Source organism: Canis aureus, chromosome 29, assembly GCF_053574225.1.
Source record: "Canis aureus isolate CA01 chromosome 29, VMU_Caureus_v.1.0, whole genome shotgun sequence".
Lineage (NCBI taxonomy): Eukaryota > Metazoa > Chordata > Mammalia > Carnivora > Canidae > Canis > Canis aureus.
Genome location: NC_135639.1, coordinates 12531480 through 12549706, shown reverse-complemented (window position 1 = coordinate 12549706; position 18227 = coordinate 12531480). Strand labels below are relative to the sequence as shown.

The window sequence follows — 18227 nt, the reverse complement described above, 5'->3', positions numbered from 1 at the left end:
TCACCACCTGGGGATAAAAAGCTAATGCTTTGCAATTGTGTAACTGACACCAGGGGAATGGCTATGGTACCACTACAACTCTCCCCTCCACCACCACCATTTCTGCCCTGTCCAGACCACTACTCTACATCTCTCCCCACCACCTCCCCACCCCCACCACCCCCTGCCCCAGCAGGCAACCTTTTATCTCATCTGCGTATTAGAGTTCCAAGTAAGATTCTGGTTGGAAAAAAGCATTCTGGTAAAAAAAAAATAAAATAAATTTGAAAAAAGCTACACTATACAATTAAAAGTTTCTTCTCAAAAACAACTAAAAAATTTATCAAAGACATTGTACACTTACTCTTAAAATTATTAAAATTTAACTCTAATTTTTCATGCCCAAAAGTATCCATTAAGTATATATAAAACTTCAGTAATGATTGTTGACTAATCAAAATGATTCAACTAAAGAATACTTGAGACATTTATAACAAAATTAATGAATAAAATTTGTTCTAAAGAAATTCCTACATAGATTGAAAATAATTATGTTACGATTACAGAATTATTAATAAGCCCTAAAACTACTGCCAGAGACACAATTATAGCTGTAATTAATACAAAGAACACTTTAAAACAGCTTTGGATACTAAGAAAATTACATTTAAAAAAAATCCTCTCTTCATTGTCAGGAAAGCAGGTGACAGCAGTGTTGTAAATGCACATAGTCAGCTGAGCAATAGTTTTAGCTTGACAGTGTTCAAAAAAAAAAAAAAAAGGAAGCAAGCAAGCAAAAAAAGAAAGAAAACACTGGGGGTGTGGGGACACCCCCACAATAGACACAAGATTAAGGAGTTTTGTTTTACCACTCTTAAGGACAGAGTGAATACAGAAGAAAAGGGCTCTCTCAGGTATGGTAACGGATCAGCCTCTGCTCTAGAGAAATAATAGACTAGAAATCCATGTTAGTTTTGTCCAAACTGCATCACAGATTTTCATGATCCTCTCTAGATTTCTTGAGCAGTAGCTATTATCGGCTGGACTTACATCTATTCTTAGCTTTTATCTTGGTGCCTCCACTGTGGACATTCTTTAATGTCTATTTACTCTGTAGATTCATAGTAGATTTTAGCATGACAGCAAAAAGGGTGCATGTAAAACAGTGAAACAGTGATCCCAAAACAAAGGGAGAGTGCAAACCTGCTGGCATGCACTCATAGTGAACTACTAAGAGAATACGAGATAGTTTGGCCTCACTAAATCCTTCTTTTACTTTTATGCTTGCATTTATTTATAGAATATTAAGTGCCGGCAAAATCCTGGGCAGAGGCAAGCCTGGCCAGCACCAGTTTCCTTGTTTAGAAAAATGCCATAACTTTCTTAGTCAGATGTCATTCCCACAGAGGAATGTCTACTGTTAAGAAAATCCAAACTCATAAAATAGATTGAGTGATCACAAAAGGATTTATAGAGGACTTCCCTTAAACAGAAACCTTGTTTTTAAAATGACATTTGACTTAAATTTCTTTTCCTAGAGTACATCTAACGTATAATGTGAAACAGAATATTGATTCATAAAAATGAGTTGTTTAAAAGATTGTGCACAAGTAATCCTAACCTTTATTAAGGTTACTCTATACAAATCTCAAATTTTAGACAATGAATAACAGCAGTATCTGGCCAGTATCAAGAAGGTACAATTTCATATAGGTAGGGTAACAATAAAATTCTAATATGGAGAGACTGTAAAATTTCAAATTTTTTACTGTTTAGAATGGTTAGCAACTTTACTTAGAAATCGTTTAGATACTCTGAAGTCAACAGTTCTGAGAAGACATAACAGAAACTATAAATAATGGAAGATCAAAGACCACCTAATTCATAAGTAAAACTTTTTCAAAAATTCATATAAGAACCAATATTTAACCATCCCTTCCCTCAAAAACAACCATGTAGTCAGCAGTGGGGACTAATAGCAGGTTGGCCAGAGATCGGCCCACTGCCATCAGCCACAACCCTCCACCTCATGCTTTTAGAGTAGGCTTATGTAGTCTAGAGCATCCTTCTCACAAGCGCCCTCTTCCCAGCACCAGAATCATAGGGGCCAAGAGCAGAGCATCTGCACGTTACAGTGCTGACCAGCCTTTGGGCAGTGAAGCAAAGGAACTGAGAATGGTGTCATAAAGCCTGGGTTTTAGTTTCAACTGAATGTAGGCATTTCTGCACCTGCTTCACACTTGTAAAAAAAGAGATTGCTCAGTAGTAGCAATGAGAGTGGCAGAAAGTGATCCTGGTTGGGGTGCCTGAGTGGTTCAGTCAGTTAGGTGTCTGACTCTGGATTTTGACTCAGGTCACAATTTCAGGGTCCTGGGATCAAGCCCGACATCAAGCTCCTCACTCAGTGGGGAATCTGCTTGAGATTCTCTCCCTCTCCCTCTGCCCCTACCCTCATGTGCACATGCTCTCTCTCTCTCAAATAAATAAATAAATCTTAAAAAAAAGAAAAAGTGATGCTGGTTCTAATTCCTCAGTGCTCTAGGAACTAAATGACAACAATTCTTGGCAAAACCGGAATCAAAAGGTTCACATGCAAAAATTCTACTCTGTCAATTCCATTTTTTTTTTAATTTTTATTTATTTATGATAGTCACAGAGAGAGAGAGGCAGAGACATAGGCAGAGGGAGAAGGAGGCTCCATGCACCGAGAGCCCGACGTGGGATTCGATCCCGGGTCTCCAGGATCGTGCCCTGGGCCAAAGGCAGGCGCCAAACCGCTGTGCCACCCAGGGATCCCTCTCTGTCAGTTCCTTAATGCACATGCAACACCACCCAATGATGGGTTTAATATCTGAGGTTTATTTCACAAGAAATATCGATTAGTCAGCTAATGGTCTCTATGTACATGCAGTAGTCTACAGAAATGATCTGTGAAGGAGGAATCTGTCTAAACAGGCAGGATACAATACACTTGGGCTTCAACCAGGGAGGCTCTGGAGCCTTGAGCCCTAACTCAGTGTTCAATTTTCATGCTCCTGGAGTTCACACTCCCTGACCTGAGTATGTAAGTTACTCATTCATTCAAGACTCTACTAAGTATTCACATCACCTATCGACCGATGACGTCCAAACATGAATCTCCAGCTCAGATTCTCCTCATTTTACCAACTGCCTCTCTGCTCCCACCCACTTAGATCACCCATGCCCCAAAATGAACTTTGGACAGGCCACATTCTAAATCTTCTCCCCCCACTACTCCCCCAGCCGTCCCACCTTTGTATTCACACCACAGCTACAGGTAAAGCCCCAAATGGCTCTTTCCCTCCTCACATCCCAAGTCCTCTCCATCACTTTACAAAGCATTAGAGGCAAATACCGTCCATCCTCCTACAGTAGACCCCCAATCCATCCACTCTTCTTCATCTTCAGCAGCACCATTCTTGTCCAAGCCACCGTCCTCTCGTGCCTACAAGAGTCTCTTTACTGTTCTCTAACTTACTCTTGCTGCTCCACAGCCCATTCTCCACACAAGAACCATCATTTTAAACAGCACTTCGATCATATCACTCTCTTAACTTAAATTCTTGAATGACTCTCAACTACATGGTAACTCAAACCCAATTCCTTATTCTGCCCCTTCAGGTCCTTCACAGTTTGGGCCCTGACTGCCGGCCTCTCCAACTCTATCCTGAGCCACTCTCCTCCTCGTTAATTCCATTCCAGCCAAGCTGACATTCTCACAGTTACTCAAATGTCCCATTATGGCTCATTGCCCTGAGGACCTTTACCCAGGTCACTGCCTCTACAAGAGCATTCTGCATAGAGATGGTTCCTTCCCATCCTTCAGGTCTCACTGAAATGGTATCTCCCAGAAAAGGCCCCCCCTTGACCGCCTAAAGTGGGGCCTCCATTTTAATTTCTTCACAACATCCTGTTCATTTCCTTAACATGATTTTTTAAATGATTTCTAACTATATATTTACTTCTTTACCTAGCATCTTGTTAAGCATACAGTAGGCATTTTAACTTTTTCACTGAATTAATTAATGAGGAGAATACCTTAGGCAAGGCTAATTACAAACATTTCTAATGGCTAATATAAGATGCAATAAAAAAAGATCTTACCTTATCGATTTTTTTCTTCTTAACAGGGGGGTCAAACCTATCATTGATTCCAAAATACTGAGTAAGCTCCTTCCACTGGGTTTCACTTGGGGTCTGCTCACTGCAAGATAGACAATAACTTATTTTTAGTGTCTTTAATTGGTTACTACAATTACAAATCACAAAAACTAGTTCTTAGGTTGCAGACATAAGTAGTTCAAATACTGATACAAGTTTTACAGGATTTTCTAGAAGAAACAAATATTTTAAATTCCACCTACCTATGAGACTCTTCCTCATTCTTCAATTTACCTGAAAGGAATTCACAAAGTGTCAATACCTGAGTATTTGTTTATTTCAAAATTCATGCTTATTAAAATTAGTCACAATTTAACATTAGCACTATTGACAATTAACTTGAATTAAAACAAAACACCTTTCCTGGAGCGTTTTCTTTTTTTCCTTCTGAATCCTGAAGTTGAGGTTTTCTGTTCAGAATGTTTTTTATGCAATTCTTGAAATTTCTATATAAATGTAAAAAAAAAAAAAAAAGTAGTAAGTAAATTTTGAAGCAAAGCATATGTTCAAAAAATTACAAACTAATAAAAATATACTCTAGCATTTATAAACAAAAGTAGTTTTCTTCTGGAGATACTCTATTCTCTAAGACTCTCCCCCAACCTGAGTTTTTATCTTCATTTATCTTGACATAAGTCAATCTGATTATCTGACAGTAAAATTCAATGACTCATACGGATGACAAAGAGATCAAATTAATATAGGAACTTGTGTAACATGTTGGGCAAAGTAGCTAATCCTACTAAATGTTTTTCTTCCTTTTTATAAAAAACACAAAAATGAAAGTTAGCGTCTGAGTGCCCAATGGGTTGACCACACACCCAGAGTATTCTGAGTCAATATTCCCTACCTATTACCTCCCAAGAACACAGGCATTCTGACCATGGCAGAGAAACACACTGGAGCATGCACCGACACACATGCACAGGCTTTAATAAGACACACAAGAGAAAACTTACATGCCACATATTTAAGGCAATTCCAGAAGGGCACTCTTCATATGCATTGACATTAGCCTCTGCTCCAGGTTTTGGTCCATCTGTTGGGAAATCGGAGACCTCTGTTTTTGTAATGGCCCCATCTTCTTTATCTTCCTGTAGGTTAAGTCCAGAGTTCTCTAATGGGGTTTCATCTTCAGAATTCAATTCAATATCACTTTCGTTTAGGCCAGGAGGTAGCAACCCACTCCACATCCTTTCTTCTAAAAGGAAAAAAGATGAATTTAGACCTACAAAATGGACATGGAAAGAAATTTAAAACCCCAGGAGTCTAGCAATTATCCCAATAGTATGGGAAGAGCCCATGTAGACTTTTTTCTTTTAAGCTAAAATGAGATTTACCTTCCATATTAAAAGAATTAACATCTTTGTTTGTATACATTTTTTTTTTTTTAAGAGTACAAAGTAGTTTAAGCAAGTCTGCTACAAGAGGCACCTACAGATGAATGACTTAAAGAAAATAGGACCTGGATTCTCTAATAAATGGATAATTTTGTTTAAAAATAAATAAATTCAGTAAAAGCAGTCATTGTTCAAGAATGTTAAGGGCCTAACAATATATACTTCACACAATTTAAGATTTATAATACTGTATTTCAAGCTATCACAATCAAAAAAGAAAATAAATGAAGTCATGTTTCACTGGTATTTAATTGAACTTTCAGGGGACTTATTGTCAAAGGAGTAGAAAAACAATTATTCAACGGAAAATGTCTAGGCTGTGCAAGTGGTTTGAGGAAAGCTTGGTGGTAAAAAGAATGTCCTAGTTTAAAATTTTACACTGTTGGCTAAAATAATGGAGTATTAAATGTTAATCTTGACAATTTAACAAAAGAATACAGCCTTTTTGAGTAACAATACTGCGTTTAGGAAGCTAAGGTTGAAGTTCAGGATAATATTTATCATTAGCTATATGGCGCATTGGTAGAGAGAATATTAACTATTGTTAAGTTTATCAAAAAATGATTTTTAAAAACTGGAGTTATAATCATTTGCTAAAATGATAATAACTGAGTATACTTTCACTAGTAATCTCCTAGTATACATATTGAGGCAAAACCACTTCATTCAAAAGATGCCTAAAAAGAGAAGTTGATTGTACTGCTCATGATGTACTACCCAACCTGAAGGAATAAAAAACAAGGATGGACATCTTTTTTGCTGAGTTTTCTGCCTCCTATTGTGATTAACCTAATGAGGAAACTACCACCATTGTCTCTGAGACAAAGGCATCACGGGATTTTGCACTAATCTGAATAATGGATTCCTGATAACCTTTAAGGAAGGCTCCCAGGTCCACATAATCAGATCTTATTTCTGGTGGTTTGGGTCCAGCCTCCTCAGTTGTTAGAAGGCTGAGTTGTTTCCGCCTTCTGAAACAACCTCAACAAAATACTCTTTTGGCTTTTTGAGAAGGGCTCTGACATCTAACTGCTCCTGTAATCCTGACCCCACCATATATTAGCTCTATGAGGAAATCATTTTTACCACCTCTGACCCTCAGTGTTTCCCACTGTAATACAAGGATAATTATATTGCATACAGGGTTATTCTGAGAATTAAACAAGCTAAGCTATGAAAATGCCACAATATTTAGGAGGTTCTAGGGACTTGATCAATGCTGAGCTTTTTTGCTATTAGTATTTCTTTGGCAATGTATTATATTTTTATAATTTCTATTATGGGTGGCAGCATTCACAAGGTAGTTTTGAAGTTTCTAAGGTTGAGGTGCATTCACTTAGCAATTGATGGCAATCATTTACTTCTCTGATGTCCACAGTTTAACACAAGTTTATATAAAAAACATTGGTGTCTGGTTTTCTAAATGGAACAATAAACCCAGAAGCAGAAAGATAACGGAGTCTAAGTGTCAAGGCTCCTCTTTTGCACAGGTCTTTCCAAAGCATCATACCTAATTTTATATTTAGAATCTGCATTCCTTTTCTTAAAGAAGAGACCCAAAATTATATAAGCTCCAAGCCCCATAAAACATGGATCCATCCCTAAGCCTGGCCTGAGGATTTTAATAGTTGGAATGGATAATCTTTAGATACTCTGTTAGCACAAAAGATATCATGTGAAATATGTCAATACTGAAAACAGACACTATGCCATCAATAAAAATATTTCTACTGTTCTGAGGAGTAGATAGAGTGGGAATGATTATAAGCTCCAACATGACTTTGCCACTGGCATATAATATACCTTTAGGCTCATTTTCTATTTCAGAACTTAAGAACACCAACAGATTTCAGATTCAGCTTCCTTAGCAAAGTGGGGGTTCTGTTTTAAACCATGGTTTCTTTTCCCTGTCCATAACATCTTGCGCATGGCCACTGTGTGCCAGGCACTCTTTTAAGACATGGGGACAGGCAAAAATATCTAACTTCATAAAGCCAACATTCTACACACATGGCAAGCGTCTCTGTCCAGCAGCAGCCAAATAGCTCTCCACCCAGACTTCAATTGTGACTGCTAATGAAAAGCATGCACCTCTCTGATGGGCACAGTTCTCCTGCTAGAGCACTGCTTCAATACCCCTATAGAGTGTGTCTATGCTCTGGCCACTCAAATGTGCTTCACCCTGGGGAGCACTCTCGGTTGCCCTGGAGTTGCCTTTCTCCATCACCTCTCAAGCATCTTTTTATTTTTTTACTATTTTTTTCAAGCATCTTTTTAATCACATTCTAGACCTTCCCCAAATCATCTATTTTTAGCTCTCGTTGCTGTGACATTTAGCTGTTCAGTATGACATTGGCTGGTAGAATAATTTCTTGTGGGTGCACATGGGAAAAAGAAAAATTAAAATAAATTTTAGAAAGTAGATCCAAATCCATAAAATAAGGCAAAATTCAGACAACACATTTCTGAACTCAATTCCCGAACATCTTTAAAGTGATGTGCCATTCTCCTGTGATTCTAAATACAAACACACACACACACAGGGACAACTCCATGGCCACTGATAAACAAAGATAACTCACTGGGGGAGCCTGCAAAGTGGAGCTGCCCACGTGAGCAGCAACTCAACTGTAAATCAGCCAATATCAAGTGGCTGCTTTATGACTTGCTTTGGGCTCACGTTTGAAAACACTGTCTTTGAATTCACAGTATGTATATGTCACGCATACATTTCCAGTCGTACCATGGTACCAACTATGGTACTAGGTTAGGCCTGGCGCTCACTCCTGTTTTGGCTGCTATTAAGGATGACTGTCTAATTCTCTGAAATGTCTCTCACCCCGTGCCTTTATTCTAAAGCAAATCATCCCAAATTACCCTTTAAATCTGAAAATTACTCAGCCATTCTCAAGGGATGTGATATACCAGTCAGATGCAATACTGATTAAACCCCAATACCCCAGTGGATAAGGCTTCTCTCCTCAATCCTGCCACCACAGCCAAGATTTCTAGTTTTCAGTAAGACTACATGTCAGACCAAACACCTGAAAGATGCTCTAAAGAAAGCAAAGGAGACCCCTGTTATACAGAAAAAAAAAAAAGAACCAGAAAGAAAAACAAAGCAAGTCAATGCTATATATGGCATATAAACAATGTCACAAACCATGTAACAGAAATTCTTTTACCATGAATCCCCATAACTCTTCCACTAGAAATTACTATCTACAGCCCTTTTACAGGAGAGGGAACGGACTTGCCTAACGCACTGTGACTGTGATCTGCTTATTTTACAAAAACAGAACTCTATGGGCTTCGACTTAGAAACTTTTAGAGGATGCAATTTAAGTAGCAATATATTCTTGGTGACAAAGATTTGAGGGTGGATCTGAAATGACTCTAGCTTGTAATTTTGTTAAAATCTGCTTAATCTTTTTTTTTTTTTTTTTTTTTTTTACTTTCTAAAAAGCCGAAAGTCATGTTAAGATGCTATACGAAAACGTATACATAAAAACCACATTCAGAGGTTTGGGTAATAACGTCACCATTTTCTGGAAGATCAAGGCCACTGCTTATAACCAAACCCAACCTGAGTCATTTAGTCTCCTGTCTCTGATATTCCACAATTCCAATTCCACTTTCACTATACGAAGCGGTCTTATTTCCCATACTTTCGCCTTCGACTAGAATCATCACAGAAACCTGAGTTTGGTCTGATGTGAATTTAATTCTAACTTGCATAATAATCTTATAAACCACCGCCCGGCAATCCTGTGAAATGATTTACACAACAATCAGTCTCCGTGACTTGGAACTACTTCACTTTTGACGAAGCACGTTATCATCAACATTCGCGTCCATGTCCTGTTCATGAAGTGTGTTCTCTTTTTCTCAAAAAAAAAAAAAAAAAAAGGTAAAAACTACGAGACTGAATCAGAGGCCTGACCTCCAGTTTAAGTTCCGCCGTCCGATTCTCCGGACCCGTTCGGCAGGATTTTGTACGTGTGCACAGGTTTCGATGCGATGCAAGTACGTGTTCGGTCAAGGCCTGGAAAGACCCTGCGCGGAGAGACTTACAGTTGACCGGGAACACCTCGAGGCTCATTTTAGGTCGGATGCCGCCGTGACAGTACTTCCTGCGGGGCTGCCCGTCCCGGAGCCCGAGCGGGACACGCCCGGCCCGGCCCGGCCCCACCACCAAGCGCCGCACAGTCAGGGCGGGACGTCGGGCCCGCGGCCCGTCCCAGCGACCGCAGCCGTCCACACGAGCCTGCTTCCCCCCCGCCCTGGAGCCTCCTCGCCGTCTCACTCTGGCCAGGCCGGGACGGCGAGCCCCTCTCCCCGCAACAGGCTCGGGAAGACGCTGAGACGTCCCTTCCCAGCAAAGAGGGCGGAGGGGGGGGGGGCAGCCTCACCGACGCTCCCGTGAGCCCAGCCGGGGGGGCTTCGCTGGCTCGCCCGTGAGGCTGCGAGGCCGCCCACACTCGCCCCCTCGCTCCCCGCACCCGGCCCTCCCGGACCCGTCAGGTCGGAGACTCGGAGCGGCCGGAAAGCGGCCTCCCCATCAGCCGTACTCACCCGTCGGGAGCCGGCCGCCCGGCAGCCATCTTAAGACCCAGCCAACACCGCGCCTCCCCATTGGCTCCGGCTTCTCAGCCAATGGGCTGCGGCCGTTCTGGCCTCGGGTCGTCATGGCAACCGGCCGCGCTTCGCTCCGCTTTCGGATGTGTCTGCAGCGGCGGATTCGTTTCTTTCTGCTTCTTTTCCTTCACCGTTTCCTCCCTTTTCTTCTGGACCTTTTTAAAGGCTTTGGTTTCCCCCCACCCACCCCACCCCCCATTCCCTGCTGCTCGCTGCTGTTGAGGATGAGGAAAGTGCTGGCTTAGCCCTTGACCTGAGTTCATTTCCCCCAAGGAGGGGAAGTTCGATGTAGATGCTCTCCAGGCTCTTCTGGGAACATTTCCATTCATTCATCCTTTTCCCTCCTCCCTCCCTTCCTTTTTCTTCCTCCTGTACATAATTATTGACCAGGCACCCTGCCAGAAACAGCCCGGACTCCTGCTCTCCTGGTGCTAACCAGCTGCTGCACTGACCAGATGTGGGGCCTTGTCTAAAAAGCTCATCGAACCCCTTTTCTGTGACTGCCACTGGTTCAGGCCCCCGGGCAGGACTTGGGGGAGCATAGAAAATAAGTAAGGAAAAAGAAACTAGAAAAAAAAAAGTGCTATGAAGAATATAAAGCAGGATAATGTGATAGTGATGAGAGAGCAGGCTATTTTTAGAAATGCTTCTATTTTCTGAAATCGTGCTCTGTAATAATGATAAGACTAAAAATACTTTCCTATTTTTTTAAGTATACTATTTTCCAGTTCGTGAGGATGATAAAATACACATAAAGTCCTTAACATAATGCCTAGACCACAGTGATTTTGTCTTAGCTATACTCTAAAAATGTGAAAGAGTTTTGCATTGCACTCTAATATATCATGATTTAGTGTAAACAGATGTTTAAGCTTACTAGGTAACTATTCATTACCTCACCCTCAGTGTGTCCCAGAAGGATATGCCAGGTTTATGGAGTAGTTTTCTGTAAGCACAGAATCATAATAGAACCTGAATTGACAACCTTGGGTCACTCAAGTCCTTCATGCTGACATTCTCAGGTTCTAGAATAGAAACAGGTCTGAGGGCACCTGGGTGGCTCAGTGGTTGAGCATCAGCCTTTGGCTCAGGTGATCCTGAAGTCCTGGGATCGAGTCCCACATCAGGCTCCCTGCATGGAGCCTGCTTCTCCCTCTGCCTGTGTTTCTGCCTCTCTCTCTCTGTGTGTCTCTCATGGATAAATAAATCTTGAAAAAAAAAAAAAAAAGCAGGTCTGAGTGATTTCAGGATCTGTGTGAAACTCTCTTGGCCAATTGTGTCCAGCTTCTCAATAGGATTTTTCCCCAATCCAAATCTTTTTTTTTTTTTAAAGATTTTATTTATTCATGAGAGATACAGAGAGAGAGAGGCAGAGATACAGGCAGAGAGAGAAAAAGGCTCCATGCAGGCAGCCCAATGTGGGAATCTATCTTGGGACTCCAGGATCACACCCTGGGCGGAAGGCAGACGCCCAACCACCGAGCCACCCAGGGGTCCCCCAATCCAAATCTTTAACAAGTTAGGCAGTTAAAGAAAGGATGTGTATAAAAGTGCCGCTATGGCTGTTGCATTTGGGCCTCTTAGTTACTGTCTTAGTCTGCTCATGCTATCATAACAAAATACCACGCACTGGGTGGCTTAAACAACAGAAGTTAAGTTCATACCATCCTAAAGGTTGAGAAGTCTAATATCAAGATGCTGGCATGTAGTTTCATCCGGGAGTGTTTTCTCTTGGCTTGTAGACAGCAGCCTTCTTGCGGTGTGCTCACAGGATCTCTTCCTTTTGTGTTTGTAGAAAAAGAACCTGTGTGCATGGGAGAAAGCTATCTGGGGCTTCTTCTTATAAGGACACTAATCCTAGAGGATCAGGACCCCACCTTTATGACCTCACTTAACCTTCATTAATTCCCTAGAGGCCCCATGTCCAAATGTGGCCACAGTGGGGGTTGTTAGAGTTTAAACACAGCAGTCTGTGGGTACCTAAACATTTGGTTCATAACAAATACTGTTGGTGGAAGTATGACCAGAATAGAGAGAGAGAACACAGGTAAGACACAGGGTCGGTGGGAAGTGATGCTGACCTGTTTAAGAACTGTTTCTGCATATATTCCATCAGAGTACTCATTACTCAGTACATATAAATGTACGAAGGATACAGGAGAAATATAATTACAACGACTTCAAAGACCTACCAACACTAAATTTCATATTAAAGGTTTTGGAAAGTCCTACTCCCAAAATAAGTAAAGTTTAATATTTGAGTATTCTCAAATGTCTGATATGCTTATCATATTATTGGATTCCTATAATAAATGTAAATAGCTCAGACTTTTCTTCTGGGTCCGGTTGTAAGACTTCCAGTCTCTGAATATCATTGTTTTGCCAGTTTTCTGGGGGGAAATGTCAGTCATTTGATTTATTTTAATCAATAAATTTACCTCTCTTCCAGCAAATTCCTGCCCTGGAAACCTGCCAAACCATGCATTTTGTGAATGAAATACTTGTATTTGTGAGATTTCTATGAAACATAGAATTATTGAATACCTTTTACTAAATCACAGTGAATGTGATGCAGCTAGTGAATTGGGTTTGAATTGTGTTGCATCTGCAACTAATTTCAAACATGTAAGTTTCATTTAAATTCTCAAACATATCTTAAAAATCATAAAGCAGTTTTTCTTTGCCAAGAAATATTACGGTTTATGAAGAGTTTTCCCCTATATTTAGTGATTTTTTTCCTTAGTGTGGAGATTACAAGTCACACTCATGTTATAAAAGATTAATTGTGGAGGGTTTTTTTTTTGGTAGCTGTAAAATCTCTGATTGATGAAAATTTCCCCAAATATAATGAAGTCCCTTAAATATTTCTCAGTTTGGAAAACTGAATGTGACTTTGTTGAATATATAATAAACGTCCTTCTTGCTGAGACTGAGAAAGAGAATAGTTAATTTCCGTCTGTACAAAATGCTTAATGTTCTGCACTGAAAGAAAAGTAGTCTAGTGACTTATACAAAAGAATAGAAACAAGGGAGTTCTGAATTTTAGGAAATATGTGACCATTTCTCCACCTGGATTTGCTTTCTAAATTTGCAAACTGAAGCATCTATAAATAGTGCTAGCTTTCCAAGAATACATTGAACAGCTAACACTATGACATCAGCAAGAATTGACATTCGAGGAAACAAAATTTCTGTAATAAAGGATGTTGACAAAGAAATACACTCTTTATTTATTGGTCATGTCTGGTATTTTCAACTTCTTCAGTTCCAATAGGTTGTACATAAGAAGAATGGGAGGGCAGAAAAGGAAGGCTTTTAGAGCATTTCTGTATGCTAAGTATTTTGCAACTGATAACATATGATTTCACGAGATATGTACTGTTGTATCCATTTTACAGGCAAGGAAACTAAGGTCTTAGGGTTTAAGAAACTTGCCTAAGGTGACACAGCTAGTAACACGGAACACTGGGGTGGGAAGTTTCACTGGACTCTGAAGATCATGCTCTTTTCATTAACACACACTGCCCCTTTTAAGGTTCCTAATGAAACCCAGCTTGGTATAGTCAACAAAGTATAGACATCACTGCTACTGGGTGGGATGTGTACTTGGTGGGAGCTGATGAAAAGAGAGGCTTCAGCAGCAAAATGTGTCTTCTCTTTCCATCCCCTTTAGTACACAGTGAATGATCAAATTCCATTAGAGGCATCCCCTTCTATCATTCCTGGTTTGCTACATTGAAGTCTATATTAGGCTCCCTTTTCCCAATACCTTCATCTCCTAAAACAGCCCACTGCCTGATTAATATCTCTAAATAAAGGAACATGTGTGAAGCTTTTAACACAGAACCTAGCATGTAGTCAGTAGTCAATAAATATTAGTTTCCTTGCCTTACACATAAAAACTAAGAATTGTGTGTGTGTGTGTGTGTGTGTGTGTGTGTGTGTGTGTGTTGGAGGTTAGGAAGACTGAACAGGCAGCAGAAGGATTTTTAGGGCAATGAAAATATGCTACATGATGCCAAAACAATAGATAAATGTCACTATACATTTGTTTAAACTCACGGAATATACAACACCAAGAGTGAACTGTAATGTAAGGTATGGACTTTGGGTGATGATGATACATCAACACAGGCTTATCACTGGCAACAAATGTACCACTCAGTGGGGGATATAAATCATGGGGGAGGCTATGCATATGTGTGGGGACAATGAATATGGGGAAGAATCTCTGTACCTTCCCTCAATTTTGCTGTGAACCTAAAACCGCTCTAAAAAAATAAGTCTTTTAAAAATCAAAAGAACAATGGTTCATTACTGGTGAAAACTACACGAAGTCCAAACGTTAGTGTCCTAAATAAAGTTCTCTGACACACACACACACACACACACACTCACAAAAAAAATATAAGGAGTACATAAATGTTGACACATTACCAGATTAATCTGTCAACATCTTTGTGGTCCTTACTATGTGCCCAATGATAGCACTTTGCTAAGGTTCAAGGAGAATACAAATGAAGTATATGAACTGGCTTGTCAAGAAGTTTGTAGCCTGAGACATCTCATGTGAATATAAATTATACATTGTACACCATGAGTACTAAAATTGTGAGGTGCATAGTGTAAGCAGAAACTATAGAAGTCCTGTAGTATGGAAACGTAAGCTAGATGGGATTCAGCATATGCTATTTCCTCTCAGTGGGATAGCTTACTCTTTTAAAGATCTACATATTTGTTTGAGAAAGAGAGAGAGAGACACCATGGTGGGGAGGGACAGAGGGAGAGGGAGAGAGTCTTAAGCAGGCTCTCTGCTTAGCACAGAGCCTGATGTGAGGCTCCATCTCATGACCCTTAGATCATGCCCTGAACCCAAACCACGTGTTGGACACTTAACAAATTGCACTACCCAGGTGCCACCCTTTCTCTTTTATACATGTGGAACATCTTTTCAACCTTCAAAACCAAGATCAAATATTACCTCCTAAGTAAACCTTTCCTGACTTGTGCAGTTCATGCTTTTCTTCTCTATGTCTTCATACCTGATACATAGCACAACAAGGGCTTTATTCCATTAAGATACAATTAGTTGTCTTAGGTCACTTGGATAGATTGTGAGCCCCTTTGAAGGCTCGGTCCTTTTCAAGTAGTAAGTGCTCAGTAAATGCTTGTGGAGAGGGAGGATGGATGACAGAAGCGAAGATGTCAGTGCACGGAATAAAGAGAAACGGGGAAGATGACATAGGAGAATTATGTGAATCAATGCAGAGATACAAGAATGCTGTGGTTTGGGGATCCCTGGGTGGCGCAGCAGTTTAGCGCCTGCCTTTGGCCCAGGGCACAATCCTGGAGACCCGGGATCAAATCCCACATCGGGCTCCCGGTGCATGGAGCCTGCTTCTCCCTCTGCCTGTGTCTCTGCCTCTCTCTCTCTCTCTCTCTTTCTCTGTGACTATCATAAATAAATAAATAAAAATTAAAAAAAAAAGAATGCTGTGGTTTAAGTAAGACATAAAACCAGGTTGAGTCAGACTATGGGAGCCTGTCAGGCAAACAGACAAGTTATGCTTTAAAACAGTGAAGGAAATAGAGAATTCTAACCAAGGATATGATGATGCAGATTCTCCAGGGAAATTAAAGTAACACTCCTGTGAATAGGAAGGATGAATTTGGAGGTAGTTGAGCCAACATGAAAGGCACACAGCTCAGAGGCCATAATAGAATAAGTGATCAGCATCTGGACAAAGACAATGGTCATACAGGATGGGGGCAAACTGAGCATCGAGCCTAATATTTTTCTCATTCATTCATTTGTTCTTGCTTGTATTCCTTTGACCTCATTTTTGTCCCCTGCTTTCCACCAATTCATATTCTGCACACAATTTTATAAATTCAACCCACCCTTCAGACATATCTCCTTTGCTATGAACTATGAACTATCATAAAACATTTTTAATTTGTCTTTCAAGTACCCCCCACAAACAACCTATTGTATGCCACTTCACCTCCTTCCCACCTTCAGCACCACATCCTCAATTTACTCTAAAGAATAACTCTAAAAATAATAAATTAAAAAAAGAAAAAGAATAACAAAGCTGTTACAGGAGAGTACTGGTCATGTAGAGGGCTTCCTAGTGGTCTGCTTCCAGAGTGACCTGACACATTTTCCTTTTGGTACAGAGAGAATGTAGAAAGTGATCTCTGCTTCTCCTTTGATTCTTACAGGTCAGAGTATGGAAATTCCATGTCAACTAATCTCCTCCTTGCAGATACAGGTGTGCCACCTAGAAACCTCTTTCTAGTTTCAGTGTAGTAACTTTGGTGTCTTGTTCTCCATCTACTTTTCTGTGACCTATTAAACACCTCTACCCACCATACTAATCCCAACTGCCAAGCGCAAGATGACGTTGTGCTTGCAAAGAAAAAGAAAGCTGTAAGTTTAAAGTGAAATAACTAAAGAATTTGCATCTCACCTGAACGTGTCCAAAAGAACTCTTTAGGATGTCTTCCAAAGTTTCCACCAATCAGAGTAAGGGAGAGCCATTTGGATTATTTGATATTATTATTTAATTATTTTGTTTGATTTTATTGCAATGTGGTCTTATCTTCTAAGACCTGGGAATATAATTAGCATTTAGGGTAGTGTCTCCAATGAAATAATGATTCTGAGTTTCCTATAATTCTTTGGAAATAAATACTCAAAACTATGTATTTGCTAAACTGAGGACATCCTTAGTGATCTGCCTCCATACAATCTTACCCTTGCAAGGTCCTATCTTGGAAATTGTTTTGAACAGCTTTTCTTTTCTTTTTTTTTTCTTTTCTTTTCTTTTCTTTTCTTTTCTTTTCTTTCTTTTCTTTTCTTTTTCTTTCTTCCTTTCTTTTTAAAGAAAGATATACATTCTTTTTTTAAAGATTTGAAAAAACTTGTCAGAGAGAGAAAGCACAAACAGGGGAGTGGCAGGCAGATGGAGAAGCAGGCTCCCCACTGAGCAATGAGTCTGATGCAGGACTCGGTACTTGGCTCCCGAGATCATGACCCAAGCCAAAGGCAGATGCTTAACCAACTGAGCCACCCAGGTGACCCAAAGTGCTTTCTATTTTTAAACTTTGGCTAAGTTTACCTATTTCATTCCAGTTAAGAAAAGCACATTCCATTCTGTGGTCTCAAGGATATGATGATATCCTTGAATGTGTTGAGAATCAACACATTCTTAGTTGATTCTGTGGTCTCAAGGATATGATGATATCCTAAGAATGTGTTGAGAATCAACACATTCTTAGTTGATTAAACCAAATCTGGTACTCAGCCACAGGCCTTGTCCTACTACCTCTCAGGCTTGCCCATCCCTAGAGCAATGTCTTCCCTTTCCCCAGCTCACTTCCTACACCCTTTCTAGAATATCACTTTCATTTATATACTGGCTTTTTATGTTTATTTTTTTGTCTTATATTTTAGTGGTCACTATACGAATTACAGTATCCATCCTTAACATTTCACAGATTACCTAAGGCTAATATTTTAACAGTTCGTGTAAAATGGAGAAACCTTGAAACTGTACAGGCCATTTACTGTTCTTGATACATCTTCAATGCTGTCACATACATTAAATCTACACATATTGTAAATCTCACAAGACAGTGTTTTGTTTTGCTTTAAACCATATATATTTTTTAAAAGAATAAAGAGCAGGGGTGCCTGGGTGGCTCACTGGTTAGGTGTCTGTCTTTGGCTCAAGTCATGATACCAGGGTCCTGGGATTAAGTCTTGCATTGGGCTCCCTGCTTCTCCTTCTCCCTCTGCTGCTCTCCATGCTCATGCTTGCTCTCTCTCTGTCAAATAATAAAATCTTTAAAAAATAAAATAAAAAAGTAAAAGAATGAAGAGCAAAAAAATAATCTTTTGCATTCACCCACATATTTATTATTTCCAATGTTCTTTATCTCATCCTATGGTCCTGAATTTAATCTGCTTTCATTTACCTTTATTCTAAAGAATTTCCTTTAATATGTCTTACAAAGTGTACT

General features: G+C 39.9%; 2 protein-coding genes and 1 long non-coding RNA gene across 7 annotated transcripts in view; 1 reads left to right on the top strand and 2 right to left on the bottom strand.

Annotated features, from left to right (window-relative positions):
- Positions 1-11987, bottom strand: part of FAM204A (family with sequence similarity 204 member A) — a 35070-nt gene extending 23083 nt beyond the window's left edge. Inside the window, exons 1-5 of one of the 4 annotated variants that reach the window (XR_013367760.1) lie at positions 10137-10294; positions 5121-5362; positions 4520-4607; positions 4365-4395; positions 4105-4204 (exon numbers count right to left, since the gene is read on the bottom strand). Coding sequence is in view for 3 of the 4 variants with exons in the window: in XM_077877467.1 (XP_077733593.1) it covers positions 4105-4204; positions 4365-4395; positions 4520-4607; positions 5121-5362; positions 10137-10251 (576 nt within the window). In the remaining variant the exon portion in view is untranslated. Of the gene's footprint in view, positions 1-4104; positions 4205-4364; positions 4396-4519; positions 4608-5120; positions 5363-9504; positions 9618-10136; positions 10295-11863 lie in introns of those variants that run through there. The other 3 variants (XM_077877469.1, XM_077877467.1, XM_077877468.1) reach the window with 3 other exon arrangements.
- The window catches only part of LOC144301039 (uncharacterized), a 39942-nt gene continuing 31677 nt past the window's right edge, over positions 9963-18227 (top strand). The window contains exon 1 of one of the 2 annotated variants that reach the window (XR_013367767.1): positions 9963-12246. This is a non-coding gene — a long non-coding RNA (uncharacterized LOC144301039). Of the gene's footprint in view, positions 12247-16235; positions 16475-18227 lie in introns of those variants that run through there. The other variant, XR_013367768.1, reaches the window with a different exon arrangement.
- Positions 11864-18227, bottom strand: part of LOC144301038 (uncharacterized) — a 103444-nt gene continuing 97080 nt past the window's right edge. Inside the window, exon 7 of the transcript XR_013367763.1 lies at positions 11864-12003. The gene's annotated coding sequence lies outside the window, so the exon portion shown is untranslated. The remainder of the gene's footprint in view (positions 12004-18227) is intronic.